Source organism: Oncorhynchus gorbuscha, linkage group LG02, assembly GCF_021184085.1.
Source record: "Oncorhynchus gorbuscha isolate QuinsamMale2020 ecotype Even-year linkage group LG02, OgorEven_v1.0, whole genome shotgun sequence".
NCBI lineage: Eukaryota > Metazoa > Chordata > Actinopteri > Salmoniformes > Salmonidae > Oncorhynchus > Oncorhynchus gorbuscha.
In genome coordinates, this window is record NC_060174.1 from 49,843,929 (window position 1) to 49,861,789 (window position 17,861).

Genomic DNA, 17,861 nt, shown 5'->3' on the forward strand with positions numbered 1-17,861 from the left:
CTGCTCCTCAGGTGTGGCTGGCGAGGTGCAGTCATTTGGCTCTGTGGAGTACTGGGTGAGGCTGCGGGTGCCCATGGAGCAGGCCATTCGGCTGTACAAGGAGAGAGTGAAAGCCCTGGGTTACCTCAACTCTGCTTTCAATGCGGAACAGCAGGTAGCTAGTGGATATTGTAACCAAACTAATCTTTCTTGGACAGACTATGTAAGAAATTGTACCATACATGCACAGCAAAAGTATATGGACACCCCTTCAAATTACTAGACTAGGCTATTTCAGCCACTCCTGTTGCTGACAGGTGTATAAAATCGAGCACACCGCCATGCAATCTCCATAGACAAACATTGGCAGTAGAATGGCCTTACTGAAGAGACTTTCAACGTGGCACTGTCATAGGATGATTCCTTTCCAACAAGTCAGTTTGTCAAATTTCTACCCTGCTAGAGCTGCCCTGGTCAACTGTGAAGTGGAAACGTCTAGGTGCTATATCGGCTCAGCCGCGAAGTGGTAGGCCACACAAACTCACAGAACAGGACCCCCGAGGGCTGAAGCGCTTAAAAATTGTCTGTACTCGGTTGCAACACTCACTCCCGAGTTCCAAACTGCCTCTGGAAGTAACGTCAGCACAAGATCTGTTCGTCGGTATAGCTTCATGAAATGGGTTTCCATGGCCGAGCAGCCGTACACAAGCCTAAGATCACCATGTGCAATGCCAAGCGTCGGCTGGAGTGGTGTAAAGCTCGCTGCCATTGGACTCTTGAGCAGTGGAAACGCGTTCATTGGAGTGATGACTCACGCTTCACCATCTGACAGTCCAACGGACTAATCTAGGTTTGGCGGATGCCAGGAGAACCCTACCTGTCCCAATGCATTGTGGCAACTGTAAAGTTTGGAGGAATAATGGACTGAGGCTGTTTTTCATGGTTCTGGGCTAGGCCCCTTAGTTCCAGTGAAGGGAAATCTTTGCTATGGCATAGAACGACATTCTAGATGATCCTGTGCTTTCCTGTTTCAGCATGACAATGCCCTGTGGACAAAGAAAGGTCTATACAGAAATGGTTTGTCAAGATTGGTGTAGAAGAACTTGACTGGCCTGCACAGAGCCTTGACCTCAACCCCATCGAGCCAGGCCTAATATCCTAATATCAGTGCCCGACCTCACTAATGCTCTTGTGAAAGAATGAAAGCAAGTCCCCGCAGCAATGTTCCAACATCTAGTGGAAAGCCTTCGTGGAAGAGTGGAGGCTGTTATAACAGGAAAAGGGGGACCAACTTAATATTAATGCCCATGATTTTAGAATCAGATGTTCGACGAGTATGTGTCTACATACTTTTGCGTTGCATAACGAGCAGCAGTATTTCTGGTGCTTGAAACCAGAACTTAATCTGACCAAATTAGATGAGATTTTAGTTCCGGGTAAACAAGATTCATAACCATACCACGACACAACTAGAAAAATGTAATGTCTACCCTATTTTGGTGGTTCAGTGTTGGTGCTTCAATTTCACAAAACTTTAGTTAAAATACTTATTTAATATTTGGCCCATAAATCCTCACTAACCCTACTCTGTTTTTCTATAATCCCTCAGGTGTCAACCTCAACCCTAACCCCCCATTCAGTGTCAGCCGACGGAGGCATGAACCTGAATGAGCTCAACGTCACCGTCCGATGCTGCAGCAACCTGACCTCTCGCCATGCCCACCCACCCAGCCCCTACGTGGTCTACCAGTTCTATGACTTCCCTGACCACGACACCTGCATCGTGGGCGACTGCAGCGAGCCTCAGTTTGAGGACAACATGTCCTTCCCAGTGGCCATGGAGGCAGAGCTGGACAGCTACCTGAAGGCAGGGGCTCTGATGCTCTACGTGTTCGATGACCACGATACCCAGAGTGAGATGTACCTGGGCAAGGCCAGGGTGCCCCTCCTGTCTCTGGCCCACGACAAGGCCATCACTGGTTAGTTTGGTAGTTAGTCAGGGTGGTTAGTTAGAGCAACTACACTGGTAATTATTGACTCGGAGTGTGTTTGTATGGGTTTAGGTTTGGTTTATCTGTCTCTTCAAACTGCATACATTACTTCCATGTTTTGCCTATTTTATTGAATTTTAGTCACACAAACAACTCTTTTTGTTTGAGTGGGACCAGTTGGGCCACTCCAACCATCGACATCCCCCCTGTGTGTCCACATCTCAGGTACATTTGAGCTGACTGACCCGTCCGGCCTCCCCAGTGGCCATATTGATGTGACGCTGAAGTGGAAGTTCACCTACCTGCCTCCTCCTGGCTCTACAATGACAGTTGAACAGGCCAAGTTTGTACCCAAAGAGAGACCAGTGAAGCTAACAACACGAAAGGTAGAGGAGAAGAAGGTGGAAGTGGAGGAAAAGAGGAGAGAGGAGGAGGAGGAGAAGAGGGAGGGGAAGAAAGAGGAGTTGAGGATGGTGGTGAAGGAAGAGAAAAGGGCCAAAGCTTTAATTCCTCTTCCTACTACTTCAACTGCATCTGAGGTAAGTACAGGTACTATGAGGGTAATGTTAGCTTGGTCTGGGATGGTTTGATGGATTTTGAGGTGGCTTCCAGTACAGAAATAGTATTTACTACAATGTACCGTTTGAAAGGCAGTTTGATGGGAAAGGATTGCAGTATGTTTCAGTTACCTTTTTGGTTTTTGATTTGTCATGAAGTTGTGTTTGATTCTTGTCTCCCAAGTTGCCGTTACCAAAACCTAGACTACGGACCTTGGTGAAAGAGAAAACGGCAAGCAAAAAAGTCTCATTCGTAGATGTCACAGCACCCAGAAATCAAGAAGCTGAAAATGTTTCATGTCCCTCTATTTTGCATGGAACAGAGAAAAGGGAAGTCTCAAAGTTACCGCCCCTAACAAAGGTACTTTATGTCTCTGTCTCTGAGTTATATGTTATATTAAACACATACCTATTTCTGGGGTTTAGTGACTATGGGGTTATTTTGTTTCATGTTATAGTTGTAATTTTAGCGTGTGTGTGTATATACAGTTGAAGTCGGAAGTTAACATACACCTTAGCCAAATACATTAAACTCAGTCTTTCACAATTCCTGACATTTAATCCTTGTAAAAAAGTCCCTGTTTTAGGTCAGTTAGGATCACCACTTTATTTTAAGGATGTGAAATGTCAGAATAATAGTAGAGAGAAATATTTATTTAAGTTTTTATCACATTCCCAGTGGGTCAGAAGTTTACATACACGAAATTAGTATTTGGTAGCATTGCCTTTAAATTGTTTAACCTGGGTCAAATGTTTCGGGTAGCATTCCACAAGCTTCCCACAATAAGTTGGGTGAATTTTGGCCCCATTCCTCCTGACAGAGCTGGTGTAACTGAGTCAGGTTTGTAGGCCTCCTTGCTCGCACACGCTTTTTCAGTTCTGGCCACACATTTTCTATAGGATTGAGGTCAGGGCTTTGTGATGGCCACTCCAATACCTTGACTTTGATGCCCTTAAGCCATTTTGCCACAACTTTGAAGTGTGCTTGGGGTCATTGTCCATTTGGAAGACCCATTTGCGACCAAGCTTTAACTGATGTCTTGATATGTTGCGTCACTATATCCACATAATTTTCCCGCCTCATGATGCCATGTATTTTGTGAAGAGCACCAGTCCCTCCTTCAGCAAAGCACCCCCACAATATCATGCTGCCACCCCCGTGCTTCACAGTTGGGATGGTATTCTTCAGCTTGCAAGCCTCCCCCTTTTTCCTCCAAACATAACGATGGTCAAACAGTTCTATTTTTGATTCATCAGACCAGAGGACATCTCTCCAAAAAGTACAATCTTTGTCCCCATGTGCAGTTGCAAACCGTAGTCTGGCTTTTTATGGCGGTTTTGGCGCAGTGGCTTCTTCCTTGCTGAGCGGCCTTTCAGGTTGTCGATATAGGACTTGTTTTACTGTGGATATAGATCCTTTTGTACCTGTTTCCTCCAGCATCTTCACAAGGTCTTTTGTTGTTGTTCTGGGATTCATTTTCACTTTTCGCATCAAAGTACATTCATCTCTAGGAGACAGAACGCATCTCCTTCCTGAGAGGTATGACGGCTGCGTGGTCCCATGGTGTTTATACTTGCGTACTATTGTTTGCACAGATGAACGTGGTACCTTCAGGCGTTTGGAAATTGCTCCCAAGGATGAACCAGACTTGTGGAGGTCTTCAATTTTTTTTTCTGAGGTCTTGACTGTTTTTATTTGATTTTCCCATGATGTCAAGCAAAGAGGCACTGAGTTTGAAGGTAGCCCTTGAAATACATCCACCTCCAATTGACTTAGGCTAATTGGCATAATTTATCAGAAGCTTCTAAAGCCATGACCTAATTTTCTGAAATTTTCCAAGCTGTTTAAAGGCACAGTCAACATAGTGTATGTAACCTTCTGACCCACTGAAATTGTGATACAGTGAATTAAAAGTGAAGTCAAATACTTGTGTCATGCGCAAAGTAGATGTCCTTATCGAATTGCCAAATCTGTAGTTTGTTTACAATACATTGGTGGAGTGGTTGGAAAATGAGTTTTAATGACTCCAACCTAAGGGTATGTAAACTTCTGACTTCAACTTTACACTGGACCTGTAATGAGGCAATTCAATGTGATGATTAAACTTTTAGAGTTGTTGTCTACTGTGAGATTAGGCAAGGGATACATGCATAAGAACGGTGATGTGCTCCACAGGTGGTCACAGGGTCAGCGGTAGCACCAGAGCCTCCTCAGAGCACCACAGAGGAAGAGGATGATGAGGAAGAGTCTCACTTCTCTGAGGGACAGGTGATCGTAGCCAGCTCTCAGTCTACCTCAGACGAATCAGACATTTCCGAGGAGATTCTCGAACAGATGGAAGGTTAGCACCTCACTGATATCAACAACAACACTAGCGGAAACATGTAACAAAAATAACAACCAGTTTCCTTGGTCCAACAATAATGCTAATCATTTGTATCGAGGTCCTATCGGAATTGGGAAGGATATGTTTGTTTTCCCTGCTCTCCCCGTCTTGTGGTTTGGAGTACAGCTGCTACACTCTGTTTAGAATTTTTCTACTTCTTGCGTCAAACTTAATCATATTCCAGCAAGGCCTAATTTACAAACAAAACCCAAACCTGTACTGTAACTCTCTTAATTATGACTTTAGTGTACAGTACCTACTTTTTAGTCTGAGTTCGGATAGGGTTAGGGCTGCAGGGCAGCTCTGGCTCTTCAGCCTTAATAGCCAAATGTATATTCACATTTTAGTCATTCAGCAGATGCTCTTATCCAGTGCATGCATTTTTGTCCTGGTCCCCCGTGGGAATCAAACCCGCAACCCTGCCGTTGCAAGTGCCGTGCTCTACCAACTGAGCCCCACGGGGCCAAATCCCCTATGGATCCTTAGGAAACAAATACTTACTATTGTATTCTCTTTCAAGTGCAAACAGTCCATGCTATTGTTTGCTGACGTGTTTCTTCACCAGAAAACCCATAAATATTTTAGTTCTGCTGCCAATAGTCTTCAGGCTGGGGATAGCTGAGCCCATCAATGTTAATGCTGACCTTGAGTAGTACGTGAGAGAGAGACCCCCCCCCCCTTTCAATGTTCAGCAGTGGTACATATCACTCAGCCTGCATCAATAAAACTTGCTGTCAACATGTCAATGCCAATAAGAATAGGTGATGTCATGTCAACTGTTATCACTCTCCCCAGTTTCTTTCAAAACACGTATGCAGTGTACACACGCTCACAGCAACACTTATGAATCCTCTCCTTCTATAATGCTCAGTATAAACCCACCCTTGCTTCCTTCTGCAACACATCAAGCCTGAAATGCTCTTCTTGGTTATGACTGAATCTTTTTTCTCCTTCTCTCCCCCTCTCTTCCCCCCCCCAGACTTGGAGGCGGCCCCAGTGGCAGAGGACGAGGAACAGAGTGAATCTATCCTCTCAGACAGTGATGACTGCATTGTTCCTGGCCAGTCCTCCATGGGACGGAAGGTGGGTGAACCAGGGATAGAGGATAGAACCCAGCCTGTTTGCCTTGTACTCTGAGTCCATAGAGGATAGGAGTACAGTACAGTTGGATAGAAAGTACTGTATCAAGGTTATTGAGCTTGTTGTGTTTATAACAGCAGCATCCAAGTAAAAGTTTTTACCCAACAAGTCCAGTTTGCTTTAAGTTGTATTGTTTATGTTGCCAACCATTGTTTGGACAAACCTCTAGTGCTGTAAGTATATTTACTGTGCCAAGGTTCTCTACTGATCATCTTTAACCAGTTTGTCAGATGGGATTATTGATTCTTTATTGGAAGCACAAAATACAAGCATTCATTCATCATTAATGGTGTTGATTTGAACTGTACAGACATGATATCCAGTTCAATATTAGCTGCATTATTATTGTTGATGGATAGGAAAAAAATATTTCTCACTGATCATCTATCTGGAAGGAGGTGGAGCGATTGTTCTGCAAGTGAGTTACTTGCACATTCCTCTCACATCTGCTAAGGATGTTATTTTAAGGTAAATGTACAATTGACTTAGCTATTTTAGATTACTCTCATTATTTTAGTAGTTTATATTTCAGTACAATTATGTCGGACCCCTTCCAAACATATTAGGAGGTATAAGAAATCATCTCCAGTATATGATCATCTAGAAATCTTCAGTCATTACTGCCCTGGTAGGTTAAGATTCTACTGTGTGGTCTTATAGACCCATCAGCCTAGTAAATGGGATCCACAGCATGAATATTAGCCAATAGACTTTCCAAAATCCCACCGCGGCTAAAGCCTAAATGATGACCCACCCTTTATTATTCCAGTGGCGTTATGTCATCGTATTACGTTACAGCGTCCTGTTTGTCTCTGCAGCCTTCGGAGCGGGTGCGTGTGGAGATCGTGTCTCTGAGCCTGAGGCCTGAGTCGCGGGCAGCAGCAGACTGTAGTGTGGTCAGGTTGTTTGTAGAGTACTCCCTGTTGGACATGCCCTCTGAAGAGACACCACTGTCCCTGCCCAAACCCTCACCGGGTATGACCAGCCACTACAACCACAGCAATGGTAAGGGAATACCAGAGAGCGCCTACACACACACTCACAAATACTGAACCTTAATTGGGGAGGACGGATTTGTGGTAATGAGTGGAGCGGAATGGGTGGATTGGTATTAAAAACCATGTGTATGATACCGTTCCAGACATTATGAATAACTGTCAGGAGAAACAAGGCATGGCTTACTGGAAACCATGTGTATGATGCCGTTCCAGACATTATGAATAACTGTCAGGAGAAACAAGGCATGGCTCACTGGAAACCATGTGTATGATGCCGTTCCAGACATTATGAATCACTCAGGAGAAACAAGGCATGGCTTAATAGAAACCATGTGTTTGCTATTCCAGACATTATGAATCACTCAGGAGAAACAAGGCATGGCTTAATGGAAACCATGTGTTTGCTAGTCCAGACATTATGAATCACTCAGGAGAAACAAGGCATGGCTTACTGGAAACCATGTGTATGATGCCGTTCCAGACATTATGAATCACTCAGGAGAAACAAGGCATGGCTTACTGGAAACCATGTGTATGATGCCGTTCCAGACATTATGAATCACTCAGGAGAATCACTCAGGAGAAACAAGGCATGGCTTACTGGAAACCATGTGTATGATGCCGTTCCAGACATTATGAATCACTCAGGAGAAACAAGGCATGGCTTACTGGAAACCATGTGTATGATGCCGTTCCAGACATTATGAATCACTCAGGAGAAACAAGGCATGGCTTACTGGAAACCATGTGTATGATGCCGTTCCAGACATTATGAATCACTCAGGAGAAACAAGGCATGGCTTACTGGAAACCATGTGTATGATGCTGTTCCATTAGCTCCGTTCCAGATATTATGATGAGTCGTCATAATGGTGGAAAATAAGTATTTGGTCACCTACAAACAAGCAAGATTTTTGGCTCTCACAGACCAGTAACTTCTTCTTTAAGAGGCTTCTCTGTCCACTCGTTACCTGTATTGATGGCACCTGTTTGAACTTGTAATCAGTATAAAAGACACCTGTCCACAACCTCAAACAGTCACACTCCAAACTCCACTATGGCCAAGCCCAAAGAGCTGTCAAAGGACACCAGAAACAAAATTGTAGTCCTGCACAAGGCTGGGAAGACTGAATCTGCAATAGGTAAGCAGCTTGGTTTGAAGAAATCAACTGTGGGAGCAATTATTAGGAAATGGAAGACATACAAGACCACTGATAATCTCCCTCGATCTGGGGCTCCATGCAAGATCTCACCACGTAGGGTCAAAATGATCACAAGAACGGTGAGCAAAATCCAAAAACCACACGGGGGACCTAGTGAATGACCTGCAGAGAGCTGGGACCAAAGTACCAAAGCCTACCATCAGTAACACACTACACACTCAAATCCTGCAGTGCCAGACGTGTTCCCCTGCTTAAGCCAGTACATGTCTAGACCCGTCTGAAGTTTGCTTGAGAGCATTTGGATGATCCAGAAGAAGATTGGGAGAATGTCCATATGGTCAGATGAAACCAAAATATAACTTTTTGGTAAAAACTCAACTTGTCGTGTTTGGAGGACAAAGAATGCCGAGTTGCATCCAAAGAACACCATACCTACTGTGAAGCATGGGGGTGGAAACATCATGCTTTGGGGCTGTTTTTCTGCAAAGGGACCAGGACGACTGATCCGTGTAAAGGAAAGAATGAATGGGGCCATGTATCATGAGATTTTGAGTGAAAACCTCCTTCCATCATCAGCAAGGGCATTGAAGATGAAACGTGGCTGGGTCTTTCAGCATGACAATGATCCCAAACACACCGCCCGGGCAACAAAGGAGTGGCTTCGTAAGAAGCATTTCAAGGTCATTTCAAATCTTTGGAGGGAGTTGAAAGTCCGTGTTGCCCAGAAACAGCCCCAAAACATCACTGCTCTAGAGGAGATCTGCATGGAGGAATGGGCCAAAATACCAGCAACAGTGTGTGAAAACCTTGTGAAGACTTACAGAAAACATTTGACCTCTGTCATTGCCAAAAGGGTATATAACAAAGTATTGAGAAACTTTTGTTATTGACCAAATACTTACTTTCCACCATAATTTGAAAATAAATTCATTAAAAATCCTACAATGTGATTGTCTGGATTTTTTTTTCTCTCATTTTGTCTGTCATAGTTGAAGTGTACCTATGATGGAAATTACAGGCCTCTCATGTTTTTAAGTGGGAGAACTTTCACAATTGGTGGCTGACTAAATACTTTTTTTGCCCCACTGTACACACACACACACACACACACACACACACACACACACACACACACACACACACACACACACACACACACACACACACACACACACACACACACACACACACACACACACCAAACACAATTGGTGGCTGACTAAATACATTTTTGCTCCACTGTACACACACACACACACACACCAAACACACACACACATACACACTCAGTAACTCTTACTGAGCCCTTGCCATGTGTATTACAGGCCTCTCTCATGTTTAAGTGGGAGAACTTTCACAATTGGTGGCTGACTAAATACTTTTTTTGCCCCACTGTACACACACACACACACACACACACACACACACACACACACACACACACACACACACACACACACACACACACACACACACACACACACACACACACACACACACACACACACACACACACACACACACACACCAAACACAATTGGTGGCTGACTAAATACTTTTTTGCCCCACTGTACACACACACACACACCAAACACACACACACATACACACACACACACTCAGTCACTCTTACTGAGCCCTTGCCAGTGTAGGATTTCAGCTACAGATTAAGTAGCTAAAGAGAAACTGACAGGCTTGATGGAGCAACTCTGAAATGTTTCCTCCATTGAGTCTGTATGTGTGTGTGCTTGGAGTGTCAGATGTGATTCAGAAAGCCATGCCTTGTTTCTCCTGACAGTGATTCATGTGGACAAAGAGAACAACAAGTCCAGACGGGAGATTCTAAGGGGGGTGCTAGAGGGACGCAACCCCCAAATGGAAAGGTAAGAAAAAGATTGTTAAGAGTGTGTGTCGTTTGTCCATTGCATGCGCATGCATGCTGGTAGTAAAAAAGGAGGCGTAGCTAAGATTTCCCTTTAACATTATGCAACATTACTGTCAGCTAGAAAATAGCCTAAATGAATAGACCAGATAGTGATGAGTTATGTGCTTCTCTATGGTGTCGCTGGTCATGGAAGGCAAGAAGATGAGGACAGGATTGTTGTAGACCGAACGGTTCTAGAAATAACCGTCTGTAGCTCTAGAAATGTACACACCGTTCCAGAGATTACATATTAACCTTGCCTGACCACTAACCTGCTGTGATTGGTCCCGTCTGACCTCTGGTGTGTTGTGATTGGCCAGTATCAGGTTCACGGTGGTGAGCGAGCCACCGGAGGAGGAGGAGCAGGAGAAAGAGTGTGAAGATGTAGGCGTGGCCTTCTTCAGGATCCCTGACATCCTGGAGCAACAGCAAGACCTGATTGAGACCAGCCTGAACCGTGAGTATTGTGTATGCATATTGTGTAGAAAACTGTGTCTTTATGTCAACTTGTGCAACAGGAAGTAAAACATTTGTTTTTTCTCACCCCCAACCCCCTCTTTTTATGTGTGCATCTCTCTCTATCACTCTCTCTCTCTCTTTCGCTCCTTCTATTTGACTTACTTCCTCTCCCTCTCCATTCCCCCCCTTTGTCTCTCTTTCTGAGTGTGTAGTTGTAGATGTGCAGGACAGCAGTGTGGTGGTGGGCAGTCTGTGTGTGTCTGTAGAGGGACTGGAGGCACTACAGTCTATCATGGAGGATGCAGACCATGACTACACGCCCCTCTCCTCACTGGAACAAAAGGCAGAGGGTTAACTCGCAACGGACATTTTACTAGTGTGAATGACTTGGGTGTTTAGTCTTGCACACCACAAGACTGCGTCAGCTCATTGAGCTAAAGCCTAGGCATTAGCTAGCACAAGTCTTCTGGTCTCAGACAAGGTTACTCATCACATAAAAATGCTTCACCAAATCACAGCTGTGACACTAGAAATCAGTGGAGGCTGGTGGGCGGCGCTATAGGAGGACGGGCTCATTGTAATGGATGGAACGGAGTCAAACTTGTGGTTTCCATATATTTGATTTAATTCAATTCCAGCATCTACAGTGAGCCTGTCCTCCTATAGCTCCTCCCACCTGCCGACCACTAGAAATACATTTTACTGCTGCTTACACAAGCATTCATCACTTCACTTATTTCTTCCCGGGAGCTACAAGAAGTCAAACTTGGAATGTGTAATGGCTAATGTGGTCTATGGACACACTTTTCTATGTTCTGATACTGTTATGTATGCAAATGAGTCAATTGCAAATTATACTGTATTTATGTAATGTATTTAGGTAATGTATTTTATTTATATATTTTTATAGTTGAAAGGGATTATTTTTATGAGGCAGTATGGCATGCCATGTCAGTGGCGTGATGTGTGAAATTGTGTTGGTAAAAAACGGTGTATTTATATGGCCTTGTGACATTGGCTCTGGTTATAATTGGATAATTAGCACGAACCAGGAGTAATGTACGGACTGTGAAAACGTGTACCTCAAAAATATATTTTATATCTGAAATGAGGGTGTTCAGTAGAGTTATAGAATGTCCAAAGCATTGAGAAAGATCTTATTTTTACCTGTGTTAGAATAATAAAGAGTTTAGTTTCTAAATTACCTTATTTTGTTGTATTGATTCCTAACCATTTGTTTAGTTTTAATGATTGCCAGAACAACCTCTATTTGCAAACATCCTTTTGGCATGTAAAGTATTTTGCAGGATTTAATATTGCAGGGTTCACTGGCTCTGATAACATTTGCTCAATTTCCTGTGACATATTAAATATCTGCCCCCAGAGGTCAAGGCAATTGAGTGTCCACTAATTTGTGTGTTATGAAGCCCTTTGAAAAGAGGATCATAGTCCTATAAGCAAAATCCTAACATTCTACTCAACGCTTGTCGTTGTAAGCAAATTAAGTGTTGATTACACCATAGAAGAATGGTATCCAAAACCTGAAAGTATTTTGTGGTTATCAAAGGGATGTTGATTTACAATACAGTACCATCTAGTGTTCATTTGATGCATCTCATCTGAGACTATATTTTAAAAAGTAATATGCATCCACTGTGTAGAAAATGCAGTCAATGACTGTCCTTTCCCATGCCACTAATTGCATAGGAATCTAATCTAGGGGGCAGTGCTGTGTGCAGTGGCATGTTTTTCAACAAGGAGTTGCCAAAGAAATAAGATGCCATTTTGTAACAATGTAGGTTAAATTGGAGGCAATGCTGTGCAACAAAAGAAACACATATCTCTACAAGAGGATTAATTGCTTTTTTTTTGTAGCATTGTAGCATTTCAATCTGCCTAGCTGCATGTTGTTACAACATAGTTGTTACAATGTGTTGACTGGCACGTGGTGGTGGTAGTTGCTACAAATGAACACTAATCTGGTTTATTGGTCAGAAGAATTGGGAAAGTTATCGGATTTATAATTTACGCAGTGGTGACCCGTCATTCAGGGCAGCTGGGGCAGTTTGCAAACAGCGGGGGAAAATAAAATAAATCATAGTTATAAAGCTGCATACAATCATGGTCTATTTTTTTGCTTTCTTGAGTAAGGCAGCTCCAAAATGCAGCTGTTTTAGCCAAGCTCAGTGGTTTCTGTGGTGGCAGGGCAGCCAGCAGGTTAGTAGGGGTTGGTAATGTTCTCTGGTTGCTCCGTCATTGTCTCAGTGTTCTGTCACTCATGCGGACACTACATCACATCCAAATCTAAGGGTAGAGCCCAAAAATTCAAGCCCCTTGGGTGCTGCCATAGAGTTACATTAGAAGTGCCCATCCCAAGAAGGCTCAAGGTCATTGGCCACAGATAAAATGTCAAATCACGTTATATCTACAGTAGCTTTGATTGGATTGATCATGTCAACATCATGAATCAAATCGACAATCTACTGGCAAATCCTTTGTAATCCTTGTCATATGAAGAGAAATAATGAATAGAAATTATAGATAAAACGTATCGGTGCTCATCGCCCATTGGACACAAACATTACACAAGTGGAAATCGCATATTCAACCATGAGTGGTTTGGAAGGAATCTGGCTAACTGCAAGCGCTGCAAAGAAATCACTAGCCTGCTATTCAGTGGAGTGGGTGTGTGGTCCGAAGTCTGGGTTTAAGGGTCTCTTTCCAGGCTTAAAAGGATAAACATTCAACAACTGGGAACTCTGGAAAAAAAACTAGCTCCTACTGAGAAAATATGTTTTGAACGGTCATCCAACTCGGAATTGCAAGTCAGGAACTCGGACCACTTTCTTTTTTTTAAATGAACAAACAAATATTAACAAACAAAATAGGAATATTTACATGCAAACAAGCATACATAAACTATTTACATTGGCAGAAATCCTAAACAAACATAATCATTAATAATAAAGGCAGGTAGCCTAGTGGTTAGTGTGTTGGACTATTAACAGAAATGTGGAATATGGAAATGGAAATCCCGAGCTGACAAGGTAAAAATCTGTAGTCCTGAACGAGGCAGATAACACACTGTGCCGTCTTTGAAAATAAGACTTTGTTCTTAACTGACTTGCCTAGTTAAATAAAACTAAAAGAAGAAATACAAGTTGTAGTGCCTTTTTGTTTTTCATTTTAGTTCAAGTAGTGCCATATTGTTTAAAATCATTTAAATTAGGTTTTGAATTAGAACCATTTGCGAATATGAAATGTAACTAATACCTCCGAACTGACGATCACTGACGTCATCATGATTCGACCTTGTTCTTTTCCGAGTTTACAGTTGTCATGAAAGCATCATAAATGCAGAGAATGACAGATTTATGACAAAGTTTGATGGCAAAATTTGTCCACGAAGGTCCGCGGCACCACTTTCCTGTTCAAGTTAGCACAGCACAACAAGGTGTGTCCAAAAATGCATTGTATGAAGCTGCATAAAGGATGTAATATGCCAGGGAGATACAGTGGAAATCGGATGTTTACATACATTTAAGTTTCAGTCATTAAAACTCGTTTTCCAACCACTCCACAAATTTCTTGATAACAAACTATAGTTTTGGCAAGTCGGTTATGACATCTACTTTGTGCATGACACAATTAATTATTTTAATAATTGTTTACAGACAGAATATTTAACTTACAATTCAAGGTATCACAATTCCAGTGGGTCAGAAGTTTACATACACTAAGTTGACTGTGCCTTTAAACAGCTTGGAAAATTCCAGAAAATGTCAGAAATTATGTCAGAAGCTTCTGATAGGCTAATTGACATCATTTGAGTCAATTGGAGGTGTACCTGTGGATGTGTTTCAAGGTCTACCTTCAAACTCAGTGCCTCTTTGCTTGACGTCATGGGAAAATCAAAAGAAATCAGCCAAGACTTCAGAAAAAAGTCTGGTTCAGCCTTGGGAGCAATTTCCAAACACCTGAAGGTACCACGTTAATCTGTACAAACAATAGTACGCAAGTATAAACACCATGGGACCATGCAGCTGTCATACAGTTTAGGAAGGACACGCGTTCTGTCTCCTAAATGAACGTACTTTGGTGCGGAAAGTGCAAATCAATTCCAAAACGACAGCAAAGGACCATGTGAAGATATTGGAGGAAACAGGTACAAAAGTATCTATATCCACAGTAAAACGAGTCCTATATCGACATAACCTGAAAGGCTGCTCAGCAAGAAATAAGCCACTGCTCCAAAACCACCATAAAAAGCCAGACTACGGTTTGCAACTGCAAATGGGGACAAAGATCATACCTTTTGGAGAAATGTCCTATGGTCTGATGACAAAAAAATTGAACTGTTTGGCCATAATGTCCATTGTTATGTTTGAAGGAAAAAGGGGGAGGCTTGCAAGCTGAAGAACACCATCCCAACTGTGAAGCACGGGGGTGGCAGCATCATGTTGTGGGGGTGCTTTGCTGCAGGAGGGACTGGTGCACTTCACAAAATAGATGGCTTTTGAGGCAGGACAATTATGTGGATATATTGAAGCAACATCTCAAGACATCAGTTAAGAAGTTAAATCCTGGTCGCAAATGAGTCTTCCAAATGAACAATGACCCCAAGCATACTTCCAAAGTTGTGGCAAAATGCCTTAAGGGCAACAATGTCAATGTATTGGAGTGGCCATCACAAAGCCCTGACCTCAGTCCCATAGAAAGTTTCTGGGCAGAACTGAAAAAGCGTGTGCGAGCACGGAGGCCTACAAACCTGACTCAGTTACACCAGCTCTGTCAGGAGGAATGGGGCCAAAAGTCACCCAAATTATTGTGCGAAGCTTGTGCGAAGCTTCTGACCCGCTGGGAATGTGATGAAAGAAATAAAAGCTGAAATAAATAATTATCTCTACTATTATTCTGACATTTCACATTCTTAAAATAAAGTGGTGATCCTAACTGACCAAAAACAGGGAATTTTTACTTGGATTAAATGTCAGGAATTGTGAAAAACTGAGTTTAAATGTATTTGGCTAAGGTGTATGTAAACTTCCGACTTCAACTGTATCGGGCTGTCGGGCTGTATCACCGCCTGGTACGGCAACTGCTCCGCCCACAACCGTAAGGCTCTCCAGAGGGCAGTGAGGTCTGCACAACGCATCACCGGGGGCAAACTACCTGCCCTCCAGGACACCTACACCACCCGATGTCACAGGAAGGCCATAAAGATCATCAAGGACAACAACCACCCGAGCCACTGCCTGTTCACCCCGCTATGATCCAGAAGGCGAGGTCAGTACAGGTGCATCAAAGCTGGGACCGAGAGACTGAAAAACAGCTTCTATCTCAAGGCCATCAGACTGTTAAACAGCCACCACTAACATTGAGTGGCTGCTGTCAACACACTGACTCAACTCCAGCCACTTTAATAATGGGAATTGATGGGAAATGATGTAAAATATATCACTAGCCACTTTAAACAATGCTACCTAATATAATGTTTACATACCCTATATTATTCATCTCATATGTATATGTATATACTGTACTATATATCATCTACTGCATCTTTATGTAATACATGTATCACTAGCCACTTTAACTATGCCACTTTGTTTACATACTCATCTCATATGTATATACTGCACTCAATACCATCTACTGTATCTTGCCTATGCCGCTCTGTACCATCACTCACTCATATATCTTTATGTACATATTCTTTATCCCCTTATACTTGTGTCTATAAGGTAGTAGTTTTGGAATTGTTAGCTAGATTACTTGTTGGTTATTACTGCATTGTCGGAACTAGAAGCACAAGCATTTCGCTACACTCGCATTAACATCTGCTAACCATGTGTATGTGACAAATAAAATTTGATTTGTATACTGTAGCTAAGAAAGTAATGCTAAGTGTATGTTGTGTAGTAAACTGTTCGTAGCCTCATCCTAATAATTTGGTCCTTTTCCCCTCCTAATTTTGCCTACTGTTCTGACTTGGTGGTGCACATGTAGCCTATAGCCTGTTTTAGAGAAATGTAATTATTGAATATTGTAAGAGCTTTCATTGTCTGCTTATATACCCCTTTTATATACCCTAGTAAAACTGACTATCCTACCGATCCTCGACTTCGGCGATGTAATCTACAAAATGGCTTCCAACACTCTACTCAGCAAACTGGATGCAGTCTATCACAGTGCCATCCGTTTTGTCACTAAAGCACCTTATACCACCCACCACTGCGACTTGTATGCTCTAGTCGGCTGGCCCTCACTACATATTCGTCGCCAGACCCACTGGCTCCAGGTCATCTACAAGTCCATGCTAGGTAAAGCTCCGCCTTATCTCAGTTCACTGGTCACGATGGCAACACCCATCCGTAGCACACGCTCCAGCAGGTGTATCTCACTGATCATCCCTAAAGCCAACACCTCATTTGGCCGCCTTTCGTTCCAGTACTCTGCTGCCTGTGACTGGAACGAACTGCAAAAATCGCTGAAGTTGGAGACTTTTATCTCCCTCACCAACTTTAAACATCTGCTATCTGAGCAGCTAACCGATCACTGCAGCTGTACATAGTCTATTGGTAAATAGCCCACCCATTTTCACCTACCTCATTTCCATACTGTTTTTATACTGTTTTTTATTTATTTACTTTTCTGCTCTTTTGCACACCAATATCTCTACCTGTACATGACCATCTGATCATTTATCACTCCAGTGTTAATCTGCAAAATTGTATTATTCGCCTACCTCCTCATGCCTTTTGCACACATTGTATATAGACTGCCCATTTTTTTTCTACTGTGTTATTGACTTGTTAATTGTTTACTCCATGTGTAACTCTGTGTTGTCTGTTCACACTGCTATGCTTTATTTTGGCCAGGTCGCAGTTGCAAATGAGAACTTGTTCTCAACTAGCCTACCTGGTTAAATAAAGGTGAAATAAAAAATAAACAAATTATTTATCCTACGGTTCTGACTTGGTGTACAGGAAGAATACTGTAAGAATGTTCCATGTTCTGAATTCTGTCACAGTTTGTTTCAAAAGTGCTTAACAAATAAATCAAATCAAATCAAATCATAAATTAAATAAATAGTTATATTTACTATGTCCGTCCTAGCTCGCTCATTAATGTCTTCATCGAAATTATGCATTGCCTCATCTCCTTATGCCATATTTTCTACATCTCAATTGTCAGTAGAAACCACATTTGTTTAAGCAAGTCAGCCATATCAGCTATGTCTTTTAAAGGGCAGTAAATGAG

The 17,861-nt window shown here is 42.5% G+C and overlaps 1 protein-coding gene across 4 annotated transcripts in view; it reads left to right on the top strand.

Moving 5' to 3' along the window:
- rpgrip1l (RPGRIP1 like) overlaps nt 1–11,802 on the top strand; it is a 29,426-nt gene extending 17,624 nt beyond the window's left edge. For 3 of the 4 annotated variants that reach the window (XM_046312381.1, XM_046312365.1, XM_046312372.1), the window contains exons 17-26: nt 12–154; nt 1,589–1,958; nt 2,196–2,509; nt 2,712–2,888; nt 4,704–4,869; nt 5,894–5,997; nt 6,873–7,059; nt 10,014–10,098; nt 10,460–10,596; nt 10,811–11,802. In XM_046312381.1, coding sequence (XP_046168337.1) covers nt 12–154; nt 1,589–1,958; nt 2,196–2,509; nt 2,712–2,888; nt 4,704–4,869; nt 5,894–5,997; nt 6,873–7,059; nt 10,014–10,098; nt 10,460–10,596; nt 10,811–10,953 — 1,826 coding nt within the window. In that variant the 3' untranslated portion in view covers nt 10,954–11,802. Of the gene's footprint in view, nt 1–11; nt 155–1,588; nt 1,959–2,195; nt 2,510–2,711; nt 2,889–4,703; nt 4,870–5,893; nt 5,998–6,872; nt 7,060–10,013; nt 10,099–10,459; nt 10,597–10,803 lie in introns of all 4 variants that reach the window. The other variant, XM_046312391.1, reaches the window with a different exon arrangement.
- Nucleotides 11,803–17,861: the final 6,059 nt, after the last annotated feature.